This window comes from Lagopus leucura, unplaced genomic scaffold, assembly GCF_019238085.1.
Source record: "Lagopus leucura isolate 7727_CA_CO unplaced genomic scaffold, USGS_WTPT01 Super-Scaffold_100002, whole genome shotgun sequence".
In the NCBI taxonomy this organism is placed as follows: Eukaryota; Metazoa; Chordata; class Aves; order Galliformes; family Phasianidae; genus Lagopus; species Lagopus leucura.
This window is the reverse complement of record NW_024962263.1, coordinates 26,993,015-27,007,615: the sequence shown is the minus strand read 5'-3', so window position 1 is coordinate 27,007,615 and position 14,601 is coordinate 26,993,015. Positions and strand designations below refer to the sequence as shown.

The window sequence follows — 14,601 nt, the reverse complement described above, 5'->3', positions numbered from 1 at the left end:
GAGAATGCTATCATCATCATATTAAAAAAAAGTCTCCAACGTATTGCAGTCTACTTCAACTTCAATTACCCTCTGGGCATAAACATATTCATGAGGTCTTTCATAGCCAGAAACTTCAGCCAAAATTTCTTTCCAAAGTTGTGGATAATGTCACTTCTGCCAAGTTTAAGTAAAGACTTCGAAAACCTATGCCACAAGGCAATCATCCTACCTCAATTAAGAGATCTGTATTGGTCAGTTGCAACATTTGAAATGTTGACAGAGCTGCTTTTAAGGATCATGTCTTTCTTAAGAAGTCATTTGCTATGCCAAAACATTGCGGAAAAGGATCTTTAGCGGAAAATCCTCTTAAGAATAATGTAGGCTTTAAGGACAGATAGAATTTTCTGACACTCATGCAGTCAGACTGCATCCCCATTTTATGGGAGTGAACAAAGGTTGCCTCTTTTCCTCCATGATTTAGCAAAGTACCATTTTATACTGTAGTCATCCTGAGCACAAGCATGCTTTGGTCTGATTCAACACTGAGCTCTAGGTAAGTAACTGGGACTAAGTGTTACGTAAACAGCTGGGTATCTAATGGTAATACAGCCTACTCTGAAGTGCATCTAATTCTCCAATATCTAAACTGCAAAGAAGTCCAGTGTGATTCAAAGCAGAAGGAAGAAATTTTGTTTGTGCTGTGAGGTCCATTTTCAACTTAAACATCTAGCTCACGAAAGTTTAAGAAAATCTTAAGGTATCAAAACAAAGAAGTAGTAATGGACACTTAAATTTTGTTTTCTATTTATCTGCCAACAGAGCGAGTAGATATAATTGCCTACAAAATTTAATCCATCAACTATTCAAAAGCTATACATTCATTTATGTTGTCCAAAAATATGTCAAAACAATCTGTTTTTAAAATCAATTTTTTTCTGTAAGAAACTCTCATCATGAGCATGGGTATTAGTGGCAGTATCTTACACTCCTTTTCAAGTTCTACCATTACCTATAATTTTCCATATTGTAGCAGTCTAAATAAAGAGATCACTTATGACAGTGTTTGGCTCACTTAATTTAGCTGCTGGGTTTCAACAGCAGCACAGAAACACAGAAACAGACTTTCACATTTCACTTTTTTTTCTTCAGTTTTTCTGGGTTATAAATTCCCAGAGTAGATATGTCAATAAAGGTAATGTATATAATAAGTAACTATTAAAAAATATCACAATAAACACGATAAATTCACATTATATACAATCATAGAATCACCAAGGTTGGAAAAGACCTCCAAGATCATCCAGTTCAATCGTCCACTTACTACTAGTATAACCCATTAAACCATGCCCTTCAGAATCACATCCACACATTTCATGAACACCTCCAAGGACTGTGACTCAACCGCCTGCCTAGGCAGCTCACTCTAAAACCTGACCACTCTTAAGGAGAAGAAGTTTTTCCTAATGATCCTGATATGCTTTTACCTCAAGATTGGCCCAGTTTTCCAGGCCAAGCTGTTACTTCTGTAATCTGACACAAAGTGAATTTTCTGTCCCATTAACACCTCTGAGATATTGGATGTACTTCAGGATCTTAATAAAGAAAAAGAAAATACAAAATTCCAAACTATTTGAAAATGAAAATCTCAAATTTGATTTTTTTCCTGATTCTCAAAACTTTCTTCTGTATTTATCAGAATTTTTAAGCAAATGCATGTTTTGAACTTTGAAAATATTTGAAAACAGAAATGGATTCTTTTAAAAAGGTGTGTTTGCCCCCCAGGACTTAAGTAAACAATGCTCCTTTTATTTTTCTCCTAAGAAAAGGTACCAAATCAGTTTGGTTACTTCTAGTTCTGAAACATGATGGCATAATGAGCTCCTTTCAATTTTTTTTTTTTTTTTTTCTGCACTGAGTTTTCTGCACTTTATTTTGAGTTTTCTGAAGGTAAAAGCTTACTTTTACCTTCAAGTTCCCCTTTTCATTTGTCTGTACCAGTAACAATAGAACCTCATCTGAAAATTTTCAACGTGAAATAGAAAAGCACTACAGCATAGTCATCTTACTCACTAGCTATAATGTCTGTATTGGACAGTAGGTTGACATTAGAAAACTGGTGTTTCAGCCCAATAGGCCTGTATGCAACTACTCAATTTTGGACCTGAGGGCTGTGCAGTGGTATGTGTTAGGGAGTTGTGTCTCATTAGACATTCTAATGGCCCCATGCTCACTACTGGGTCAGCACTTGCATGTCAGGGGCCACAAAAAGAAATGCATAGACCATGCACAATGCATTTCTGGAATCTATTGCCAAAAAAAAAAAGTTAATGGAAGCACAGGACAGCCTGGTCTAATATTAGACATAGAGGTTGGTGGCCCTGCCTGTGGCAGGGGGTGTTGGACCTTGATGATCCTTGGGGTTTCTTCCAACCCAAGCCATTCTACGATAGATAATAAGTAGAATCTTTACCATGATCGAAAATTTTAAGGAAGATTTTAAAAACTCATCTTCAGATAAGCCAGTCATCACCTACCTGAGCTTAGACATTTCTCTAAATAACACTTTTTCTGACTTTGCAAGAAAGGTGGCCCAGAGTACCATAAAGACGACAACTTTGTCAGTAATAATATGTCTTCTGGAAAGCTCTTCAGAGTTTCTTGTTAACTGTGATATTTATGTGCAGAAAACACACATTTGCTGCATTGCAGTAAGCCAGATTTCCCTCCAAAATTACACCCCTTTCGCTGCCAAGGAGAAAGTTAAGCTAATGGTCTAACTGACCACAGTGCTATTTGACCCTCATCTTCCTATTTCCTCTGATCAGTTTTGGCAGTTGGAGGTGAATGGCATTAAATTTAGCCTGGATCTGCTGACACAAACAGTTTATTAAAAGAGAATAACTTCACTGGGGTGGACAAAGACTGAAGAAGGAAAAAACAATCCCAAGTTTAACCAAGGTGATGCTTGTGAGATAGATGACTACAAGGAAGTGACTAACACTATGCTTCTTTGAGAATTTGGGACAACTGACACAATCCTACTCCAATTTCTGCTTGCTTAAAGGAGACACATCTCAGAGGCACAGATTCGCAAACTTTTCCCAGCTGATAACTGTAATATCTCTTAACAAGGTCTTGCAAAACATAAAACAGAACACAGCCATCTCCATGACATTCAACACCCCTTGAGCAGAAAGAATCTCTACAAACACCCCAAATCTGACAGTCCTTACCCCAGAAGGAGTTCTACAAGCTGGTCCTGGAGGTCAAGCAACCCAGGCTCCTCCAGCTTAAAACAGCAGCACAACAGCAATTAAATCACAGCTTTGATGCTAGTTGTTATTTTATCACAGCCCAGCTGAAGGTCATCCCCTGCTGCCACACACTGCAGACATCTGTGGTTATCTGAAGGCACTGAAGCAGAGGAGAGCCATGGAATGACACCTTTCTTTTGCTTTTATATTTGTGGTGCTTACTGCAAAAAGAAACAAAGAAACAAACGAACAAACAAACAAAAAAAAAAAACCCAAAACAAAACAACAAATCTGAGATACATCAAACTCTCTAAAACCAGATTTTAGATAAACTGCTTAAAGGAAATCTATGTAACGCTTAGAAAATATTTGATGTCTCTCTTCTTATCCTCTTTCACTGTGTATGGCTGCCCTTCTCTTCTTATTGTTACATAAGCTATAATTCAATCCCTTATACTTTTCTTCAATTTTCAAGTTCCCTGGAAGTTATCCTTGCACGTTAGCTCCTTCAAGCCTTCTACCTTACAATTGCACGTGGAATTCACTGAGTCATTTGAAGTGTTGCTGTTAAAATGATCTTTTGCACACCTAGTTGTGATTACCTCCAAATCTCTTTGCTTTTTCTTCGCTGGCTTCACCTGTGTACCAAAACAAGCAGCTTGCCTTTATTGTCTTTTTTGACTTTTTATTCCTTTTTCTTATCCCATGCTGCTGATTTGGGTGTGGCTGCTGCTTTTCCTTAAGTAGCATTTTTTTTTTTTTTTCCCCTGTGTGACCCAAATTAGTTCCTTCTTTCTTCTCTGTGATGGAGTCTGAGTTTTCACGCCTGTCTCAGCTTTCCCCTTTACCTTGTAATTTTATGATGTCTCAATGCATAAGAAGCTGTGTTTGTAGAAGTGGGATCTAAGAAGTGCAAGAAACTTTGTGCAATGTGCAATCTTTGAGGTTGCTCACAACACAAGCCATTATACGATTCTATGAAGGAGCTAGCACATTAAGCAAAACTGCAGGGAGGGAAACTTGTTACATCAGAAGTTCTCAAGATTGACCTCTTACTAGCTTCTACCATCTACTACTTTACCATTGTTTGTAAAGATGTGGCAAAGAACTTTGTCACAGTACCAGTGTTCCTGTTAGAATGTTGTCAAAAACCAAAGAACTGACCACTTCATGTTGTTTTGTATCCCTTCTTCACAATGTTTTGGTTTCTAAGAATATGTAGAATTTCCAGATTATGTACTTTTGGATGCTGTGTTTCATCCTACATGCTTGTAATATGAAGACATTTGTGACAAAATTTTCTGAAAATGAGGATTTGCTGTTATTTTTCAGGCTATATGTTATGCTGTCCATTTTTGAAGGGGAATTCCCCAATGAAACTGGTGAAGTTAAAAAGATTTAGGGCCTTTCCATCAGTGAAACGATTCAATTTTTCCATCAAGTTTTATGTTCTAATAATTATCTTTGGGGCCTTGATTCAACATCACTGAAGTCCATCAGGCTCTTTCCATTGCTCACAGAGCCAATGGCATCAAATTTTCATTTGGCTTTGGTCACTACTGCCTGACATTCGATATACCTTCTTTATCATCATACTGCCAGCTAGCTTTATACAGACCATAACTGTTGACATTTTTATAATTTAGATTTTTATTTATTAACCTGCTCAGCTATTGTTTCTTATATTAATACTACATACTTTTGAGGTGTTCCAGACAAGCCTATATGAAGGTAGTCTAGCTTGTATTCAAATATTGATAGGTATCTTAGCATTTTGCAAGAAGAGCTTTCTTTCTTTCTTGACTCTGGTATGAGGTCAATAATTTTCCGTAAGTTTATGTGGGGAAAAAGTTTGTTGAAACGATATCCAGGGCCTCTTTTTAACAATAATTTTCCTTTGCTGTATCTTGCCAAGATTATTTAAGCCTCCCAGTGCATATTTATAGGAAGTTTGGACAAGGATGGAAGGAGGATTCATTTTCTGAGAGTCTGAGTATTTCATTGCTTTATTAAAAAGAGAATTTTCACCCTGCTGTAGTTTTTGGATACCTGCATGAAATGTGTTTTCACAGGTTACTGCAAGGGTTTTAGTGCAAACATTTATATCCAATGTGCAGTCATGACACATCTCAAACTAATTCCTGTGCCTTTGTGGTGATGGATAAACTCCAGAGCATTTTCCACCTACTGGGCACAGATTCATGCTGCCCAACTCTGGATGCCTCTGAGCACCCTGTACCAGGCAGATGACTTTGCTGCACTGCTGGAGGGCAGAAATTGAGCTCTTCAAGGCAGGCTTGGTAACATGGGCCCTGAGTCACGCTCTGCATGCTTTTTACTGGAGGCTATGAAATAGATTTCACCTGAACTCTGTCCAGTTTCAACTGCCATTGGATTTCACTTCTCTTCTTTGAAACTGCTGCTCTTCTTAGAATCATAGAATCATGGAATCATAGAATGGTTTGGGTTGGGAGGGACCTTTAAGATCATCTAGTTCCAACCCCCCGCTACAGGCAGGGACACCTCCCTCCACATCAGGTTGCTCTTGCATTACCTTAAGTATGGATCAAATTGGAGGAGAATACATAAAACTTAAGCCTGGTCATTTTGTCTGTTGTCTAGGCAGAGAGATCTGAACACATACAAAGAGAGGGCCTATACATTTATTTGTTGGATTTTAAAATATACTTAAAGAATTCTTGGTCATCATCACAGATCATAGGATGGCTTGAGTTGGAAGGGATCTTATAGCCCATCCAGTTCCAACCCCCTGCTGTGGAGAGGGCTGCCCACCAGATTAGACTGCCCATTCAACCTGGCCTTGAATGCTTTCAGGGATGGGGCATCCACAGCTTTTCCAGGCAACCTGTACCAGTGTGTCACTGCTCTCTCAATAAAGAATTTCTGCATATCATCTAACCTAAATCTCCCCTCTTTTAAAGCCATCCCCTCTGTCCTATTGCTAGCCGACCATATAAGAAGTCAGTCTTTCTCCTGTTTATAAGCTCAAGTATTGGAAGGCTGCCAGGAGGTCTCCCCAGAAAGGTAATATTGAGATAAAATGTCATGGGATGTGTTCGGTGATCCTGAAAGGTTCTCACCCTTCATAGTGCTGGTACATATCACCTGGAAATGGAAATGTTCCATTGTGTTTTCCAGATAGACCCATACAAATAAATGAAAAGCTCTTGTCTCAGCCCAAGCAGCAAAGTGAGAGGTTGGTAGAACAGCAGAAAGAGAGGTGCCCCATGAATCCCAGCTACAGAGAAGCACTGCTCAGTACAATAACTCCACTGATGGACATGACCTCCCAAAACTAATTGGTGAGGAGCACAAGCACCGGCTGGCATGGCACCTCTCACAGCCTGTGTTCCATTCACGATTTCCCAGCAGAGGTCTGTTTCATCAGATAGCTGACTAATGGAATGCAGCTGTCATTCTTCATTTCCTGTGAAGAAACTTGCAAGAGGTGAAGATTCAAGCACAGCTCTCTCTGTTTTCCAAATTGCATTCCTATCAGAAAACTTGGAGAAATTATGATGGGGGGAAAAAAAAAGAGATTTTGTGTGTTCTCAGAGTCAGACTTGCATAGGGTCTATAAAGCAGGGCATGCTGCTGTGCATTGGATAAGCTGTGTACTTATTCATTCCCCAACTGCAGCGCAGAGGCTCCTATGCATCAACATATGAATTCTGACTGGGCACAGGGTCTGAAAAATATATGTACACATTGCTGTTGCACATCTGGAACTCAGAATTGCTAATGGATATACTGTGATAGAAAAGTGTCTGGCCAATAAACTAGTTTTATATATTTATTTTAAAAAGCATTACCACATTTCTGGCTAGTAGCCTTTCATCTTCTAGACTTTACACCAGTGCATCTGGAATGCTAAGCAGCTCTGTCAGGGATGCAGCCATGTTCCAAAAGGTACCCTGTGTATCTGAAAGAACTTGAAAAACTAATTAAAAAGAAGGAAGGTGGTGGTTTTCCCCAGGGAAACCATTTTATATCAACTTCTACTTCCTTCGAAACCACATGTGAAAATTCTCTCAGGTACTCAGTTATAACCCACTGTATCTTCCAGGGTGCTACTATAAACACATGTATCTGTCTCAGAGTGATATATCTTGACTGGATTACATGCACAGTGCCAGAGAATAATGGATTGTGAATGGTGCACTGTGGGACTAGCAGTGGAAAATGAAGCCCTTTTCGTTTCTATGTGCTGGTTTGACACCTGTCATCTCCCCACAGCCACAGAACCTGCAGGCAGGGCTGATGCCCGAATCACCATGCATCTTCTCAGCAGAGGCTGAGATCTGATTGCCAACTTGGTCTCTCAGAAGCATTGGGAAATTGCAAGGAAGATTTGGACCTCAGCAAATGGAGAAAACAGCAAGCACGCCTTCTGTCCACGCACACTCTGAGGTGGCACCAGAAAATTATATACCCAGGTGATGCACGCAGTGTACTTCAGCCAAGGTAACAGGCACGCTTCATCCTACTGGCCACCTTTACAGACTGTGACTGAAGCACTGTCAGCCATGGCAAGTATTTCATGTTCTGATGCAGACGGAATCCGAAATGCTCCTCCACACAGAGGTAGTCATCCATGTTATTTATATTTGCTTCTGAAAATCTCTTACCTTACATACAAAGTGCTCTGTGCACATATTTTTAAGACAGGAAGCAGCCCAGAGCCAATGGCAGCACACAGTAACTCTCTATATTCAGTGAAGATTTGTAGGGTTAGATTATGGAAACCCTTGAGAACCAGAGACACATTTTCATTTTCTTCGCTCCTGATTAGGAATTGGATTCAAACTGTGGAAGAAGGAGTAAAAGATCCCTTCTTCATGCTCAGACCACCCAGGTGATTTAACAATAGCTGTTTTGCAATCTATGTGTTGCCTTTGCAAAGTACTTAAGAGGATATGAAGAAACCAACCCATGAGTTTCCTTCCCACTCATTTCTCACCAAAGGTCCCACCATTGGCTCCACCAACAAAAACAGGACTAGTACAGCCACTGCTTTACAAAGCTTTATTGCATGATGTGTTTACATAATGCTGTAGAAGTGAGCTCTTCAACTACTTATATCAAGAAATTTTGGACACAGGTCTGTGGTCAGTTTTCCAAATTGACCCTGCATGGCACAGAAAAAAAAAGAAAAGAAAAAAAAGAAAGAAAGAAAAAAAAAAAAAGTGTGATTGCATCTTTCCAGAAAGTAAAGAGAAAAGAGTGTGAAGAGAAGAGGCAGCCAAGGGGTGCGTTAAAAAGAAAACTCCCGGTTTACACTACGTGTGACAAAGCTTCTGAACGATGAATACAAACTGTAGGTGAGCTTTGTGTGTAGTAAAATATTAAAGAGTAATTCAAGTTCTTTATGAAATAAAACTGAGAAACAAAAATGCAGTTTCACGGACAATTAAATTTAACACAAAACAAATTTACCTAAAATGAGGAAACAACAAACAAAAACCCAACAAAACAGAAGGACTTGTTGATAATATCTCTGACCATGCATGGCTTGTTTTTTAAATTACAATTCACAGAATAACACTGCTGGGAAGCCTATTTTACACTATGCTACACAGAACACGAAAACATGAGCAGTGACATTTACACAATTTTACAGTATTTCTCCTTCGTCTAAGAAACACGTCCTTTTCTACTTTACATTTTTTTACAATTCCCAGCTCACAGAAAGGACACTATACGCGCAAAGACAGTCTTTAAAAAGGTGAAATGCACCCAATGCTACAAATAAACCTTTTCTTTCACAGAAGCCTCTGTGTTAGTGATTAAACAAAATATATCTCTATCTGCCACTCAATGTGAAATGGACTAATTAGAAATAACTTTTTTTTTTTTTTTTTTTTTTTTTTTTTTGCATAAACATAAAACTATACAATGTCTCAGAAACTCCTTTTGACGTACTTGCTATGGAATTACTAAGCTGCTCGCCAAAAACCTCCTGCTATTGCATCTGTGATGCCAGTTCCGCCAGCTGTTGCCCCGGCCTCACGTGTTGTTCAAGCGTTTACAAATCAGATTCAATAGTTTTCCATAACCAAACATTTTTCCCTTATGAAAACGCTTCAGTTTATTTTCTTTCAGAGCCTGTAAGTACCTGGCAGTTTTCCCTGCAGAAAAACATCAATAGTCACAGCCCTTACAGCCTAGACAGTGTTTCCGGAGTCCAGATGCTGGAACCCCAGGGCCATATGAATGCTGCTCGGGGTTACGCTCTCTGTCTACGCCCGCACGCAACACCCATCCCAAAGGCTGTGAGAGGAGCAGTGAGCGTGCAGTGAGCACACAGGAGAGAAAGGGGGAGAGGATGAGAGCTCGGGGACACCATGCCCTCTGCTCATCCATGAGCTACAGGCAGGCTATGTGTCCACTGTCTGCATGGACAATGGGAGTGAAGTTGCAGGGCTGCCTCCTTGTCCCCCACTGCATCCGAGCGAAATCAAAGTGTTGTGAAAACAACCACTGCGCAGCATTCTAAGAGCATTTTTGGATGGACACTTGTTTTTGTTGTGCCACCAGGAACAGCAGTGTAGAGGGGACACCTGACAGAAGGAATGCCGCTGCTCGTGTGGAAGGAAGGGAGCACCTTGCAACAGGCCCTACTGACAGCCACGCTCTCACTCCAAATTTGTTACACTGAGAGGTGAGAGCCTATCTAGATACTCCATGTAACTTTCTACTAAGTGAAACACAAAGACTTGTCTACCCACAAATCTGATGCCTTATTTTGCTGACAGAGTCAATTAGAGATCTGCAAAAAAAATCAAAAGAGAAAAAAAAACATATTTCGAACACTGCCTTTGACACTGTTTCCAGTATTTACAAGAGCAAGAAAGACCCTCATTAAAAACCATTTTATTATTGTTTTTAGATTATGGGTAGTGGTTTATCAAGCAGGAGGGTCACATGTGGCAGGCAATGGGTTATAAAACAACTGCAATCCATGAGGCGGGTGCCTAGACTCACCAAAAGGTGAGGAGTGATGCTTTTCATTGTTGTGAGGGATTTTTCTTTTCCAGTTGTGGAACATGGCATTCCCTGGGGGAGTTTCTTTATCACAGCCCCATCACTGCTACTGGAAGCTCTCCCTTGGTTGGGACTGAGGGACTACAAAGTATTTATGTACATTCTGCTTTTAAGCACTAAGGGAGACAAGGAAGTGAGGACAGCTTCCCTCTGGCACCCATCTCAGATACTAAAGTTTAACTTGGCATCCAAATCAGGAAGGTATTAGGGTGGTAGACAGGCAGACAAGTTACTGACAGCAGATGGGTGCTGAAATGAACACCATCGGCGACCCTGAGAACTCTGAGGACACTCAAAACTCTGGGCACTAAATTTGCAACTGACTGGTTCTGTATAAAGGGTGAGTATGGGAGTTACTAGGGTTGCAAGTGTTGTAAACTAGCCTTAATGGATCTCTAAGTGAGAAACAGCTACATCAGGTTTCTAAGACCTTTCTGTTTGTCACAAAACCTATCCTCATCTCATATGTACTATAAAACAACTGCTGTATCCTTATGGTGATCTCTCTGGATGTTGAAGGGACAGGCTGTAACTCAAACTCTGAAGGCTGCAAGATGATCAGACAGAAAGAGGCACACAGACAATGCCAATTCCTCCATTTCATCTGGAATCCACTGGTAAGATGATGGGGAACAAACGTTATTCCCCAAATCAGGAAGTGCTAGCAGATGCAAGAGGAAATAATGCCACCTTCAGTATGCATATGAAGCATATGAAATTTTGCACATTTTTTTTCAATATTTCTGGGAAATACCTAAGTCCAACTATTAATAATTCATGAGCAATATTATTCTTTCACGCACAGCTATTGTGCTAAATCTAAATGACACAAATCTATTTCCAGTTAGCAAGTGGTCACAAAAAGCTAACCACTTTGCACATTGAGCAAATTTTAGACTTTTAAAGATGTGTGATTCTCTCCAATCATATACAGAACCTCTGCCAATCTAAATACATTTTGTTGCATTTGGGCTTCTTTTATCACTAAACAGGTATAACAGCTCGACAAAACTATTACATTCAAGTTGTCTTCCTCATGTCAGACCTCAAAGACCTCCACAAACCCCTATTACCTTCATGTCTTTGTTTAAAACATCCTCAAGAGAAATTTCTAAAGTTCATAGTAGAAAGCAGCACATGAAGATCCGCTTTAAACTCCAGATACTAGTAGGTCTTGCTTATTTTATAGTGAGACAGTTATATACCACTTCTTTCTGTTTCCTAGCCTTCCTTTTCATAGCTTTCCAACACATAACACATTTTATTAATTACAAAACCGCTGCCTTCTGCTTGCATATAAAACTGACTTTTTAACAGAGGGGAAAATCACATCCAACTCAATGCCACCCTTAAGAACCTTTACTCACAAGTGATTCTTTACTCTACAGACTTTGACACATGAAAATCCAAAGCAACAGCAAATAAAAACCGAAATGTTACTATTGAGAGTGGAGACAGCATGGATATAGTATGCTCCACTGCAGATCTTGTAGAGCTGTCAGCTACTTGATTCTCTAACCAATTGGACATTGGGTGATTCTCTAACCAATTGCTCCATTCAGTGTGACACCAAGAATGATCAAGGTTTCAGAGGTTTATTCTGTTTGGTGCCACTAATTCTTACAATTTGGGATTATCCTGTCCTTAAAGAGAGTGGAGTAACTTTCAGATGTACTTGACCTAACTTGAGTACAAGAAACAACACAGCTATAACACTACAAGCCCAGTGTAAACTAATTAACCCTACTTTTCTAGTGTGTTTTGCAATCAGAATTAGTTCCTGCTACCATGACTAAACTGCTGTTCCCCTGCCATCTGGTTTGAAGGAAGCCTCAACTGCTACTGCTAGGCACACATTTCCTTAATCTTAGAATCTAAGGCAACGGAAAGAGATAATCTTGTGCATCCTTGAGGATGGCCATTTACAAACTTTGGCTTAAAAAGTTCCCTTTTATGTTACTGTTAACTGCAGTTCTCTTCAAAATGGTTCAGTACTGGCAAGGGTGATTGTGTTCAATCCATCTTCACTGATGTGTTTGTCCTCCACTTAAAGGCAGATGAGCTGACTAAAGTTCTCCAAATACACATGCTGAGGGCAGTTACTGAAGACATGCTGAAGTCCGTTATCAAATAGTGAGATAAGGGCAAGCATACTGGAGTGTTCACTGTGGTACCCTCTCCACTTGCATCAAGGATAATCACAAAAAAACTCACAAAAAAAACAAAGAGTAAAGAACAGCAAAACCACAGCAGGCTCTTAGCAGGGCCATTCCACGTTCAGATCAATTACTTTGAAATAAATCACCACATTATCTTGCAGCAGAGAAAAGCAGCATGAAGGGCACAGGCAAGTAAACGAAACTTCCTGATGTTACTATCTGAATGTATTTGCTGAGTGGGTAAATTGTAGGCGCAGGTTTCTCTGAAATTGTACAAATGGACAGCATAGCCGAAGCTCATCAAGGGAGAAGTATTCTGTGACCTCTCCTCTGTGTCCATGGTGCTATGTACAGTATGAGCATGTATTAATACACATGAATTCAGGATCCTACTCACTCTGCTTGTACTGCAGCCCATTTTCTACCCCACAGGATGAATCCCATTGAATAACATTGAGTTTCTACAAAAAGACATTCTTTTCCTCCTGTCCTGGTGGAGGGGTAAGGCCCCAGCGTGACAGTCACGGTCCAGCTGGCTTCAGCAGGAGCATGACTTCACACCATGACTGTGTATAGATACACGCACATATATCCACACATTCATTCTGTACAAATACAAAGGTACACATACATTTTTACATTCTTTGGTGGCAAAATAAAACAAACCACAGGGTTGCACAGACCGTGCATCTTTGCTTAATGAATCAGCTTCAGGAAAATCAGGGTTGCTGTAACAGGAGTTATTTTGCTTCTTTAAGGACTGTTCATTGCATTGACAAAATGCCATACATTTACAATGACTAAAACGGGGCACAAGGAAAGCCAACGCAAACACAACTTACATAATGACAGATAACTCAGCGAAAGGCCCCTCCTACCCACATCAATGCACCACGAGAAAAGCAGCCACATGCTTTCACCTACAAGCACTCATGTGCTTCCCTAGCTACTGTCAGGATGCTGTGCTGAGCCGCGGCATACCCTTCTCCTGCCTTGGCTGTGGGTTTCCACTTCTTGTTGCTTATTGAAATTGAACTAACAGAAGATGGGATGTTGGGAGCAGCAGACGAGGCTGGCGCGACAATGCCACACCGAAGGGTTGTCAGCCCGCGTGTTTCGGACGGCTCTTCTCGTCGCCGCCTCTGGGATGTCAAACCTGCATCTCAGAGGTGCTGATGAGGCCCAACGCTTTGGCTTCTTCTGGTGTCAGTCCGCTCTTTAGTGTCCTTCTCACTGCATGGCCATAAATTCCAAAAGGAGGGAAAATAATAAATAAAACAAAAAGAAAATGCAAATGATTAAAAATGATAATTACAGGAGAATTTCAGCTGAAAAACACTTAATGTGCATACTGAATCAGATCGAGAGTTGCTACGCAACTCCAAAAAGTCAGGGGAAAACCATTTGTCACTGTCAGTTAGTCAATAAAGAATTCTCAGGATAAATATCACAGCATTTTAAGACTTTTTTTTTTGCTCTATGACTTTATGAGTGGATTCTCAGTCCACAGAAGGTATCGTGTGCCTCATTATCTCATAAAGAATTTTTAAAAGACCTTCTGGATCTTTATAGGGCTCAATTGAATTTATCACTGTTAAATCCTTTGTGACCATTCTAAGATATAAAAATAAACTCCCCACAGATAAAAGATTTAAAATAAGTAATAAGTAATAATTATATAGTCAATTAAAATAATTACAAATAATGTGCTCATACACACTCCCTTTTCTTCTGTCATATTCCCTCATTGCAGACCCCATCTGATCATCTTTGTCACTAGTAGAGTACATAATTTTATATGAATTTGAGCAATAAATCTTGGTCAAATTTTCATTTCTTACTTTCCTATGAAGTGCTCTGAACAGTAGCTATAACACAAAACTTTTAAAATTCGCGTTTACATTCTTTACTCAGAAATCTAAGTGTTTTCCTTGGTTTCCTACTGCCATGATTTTCAGATAAATATACTTAGCTCAAGATGCAAGCAAGGTGTTCACTCCAAACTTTGATATTCTTTAAGTAGAAGATGCACATTTAAAAGTTTAAGCTGCATGCATAACATAAACAATGACTACTCTGAACAAAATATATTCACTTTCAAAATAATTAAGTCTAGAGGAAAAGCTAAAGGAAGGAATTAC

The 14,601-nt window shown here is 39.7% G+C and overlaps 1 protein-coding gene across 5 annotated transcripts in view; it reads right to left on the bottom strand.

Annotated features, from left to right (window-relative positions):
- Window positions 1–8,268: 8,268 nt before the first annotated feature.
- The window catches only part of FHOD3 (formin homology 2 domain containing 3), a 359,344-nt gene continuing 353,011 nt past the window's right edge, over window positions 8,269–14,601 (bottom strand). For 4 of the 5 annotated variants that reach the window (XM_042868621.1, XM_042868620.1, XM_042868617.1 and 1 more), the window contains one exon: window positions 8,269–13,693. In XM_042868621.1, the coding sequence (XP_042724555.1) occupies window positions 13,611–13,693 (83 nt within the window). In that variant the 3' untranslated portion in view covers window positions 8,269–13,610. The remainder of the gene's footprint in view (window positions 13,694–14,601) is intronic. The other variant, XM_042868619.1, reaches the window with a different exon arrangement.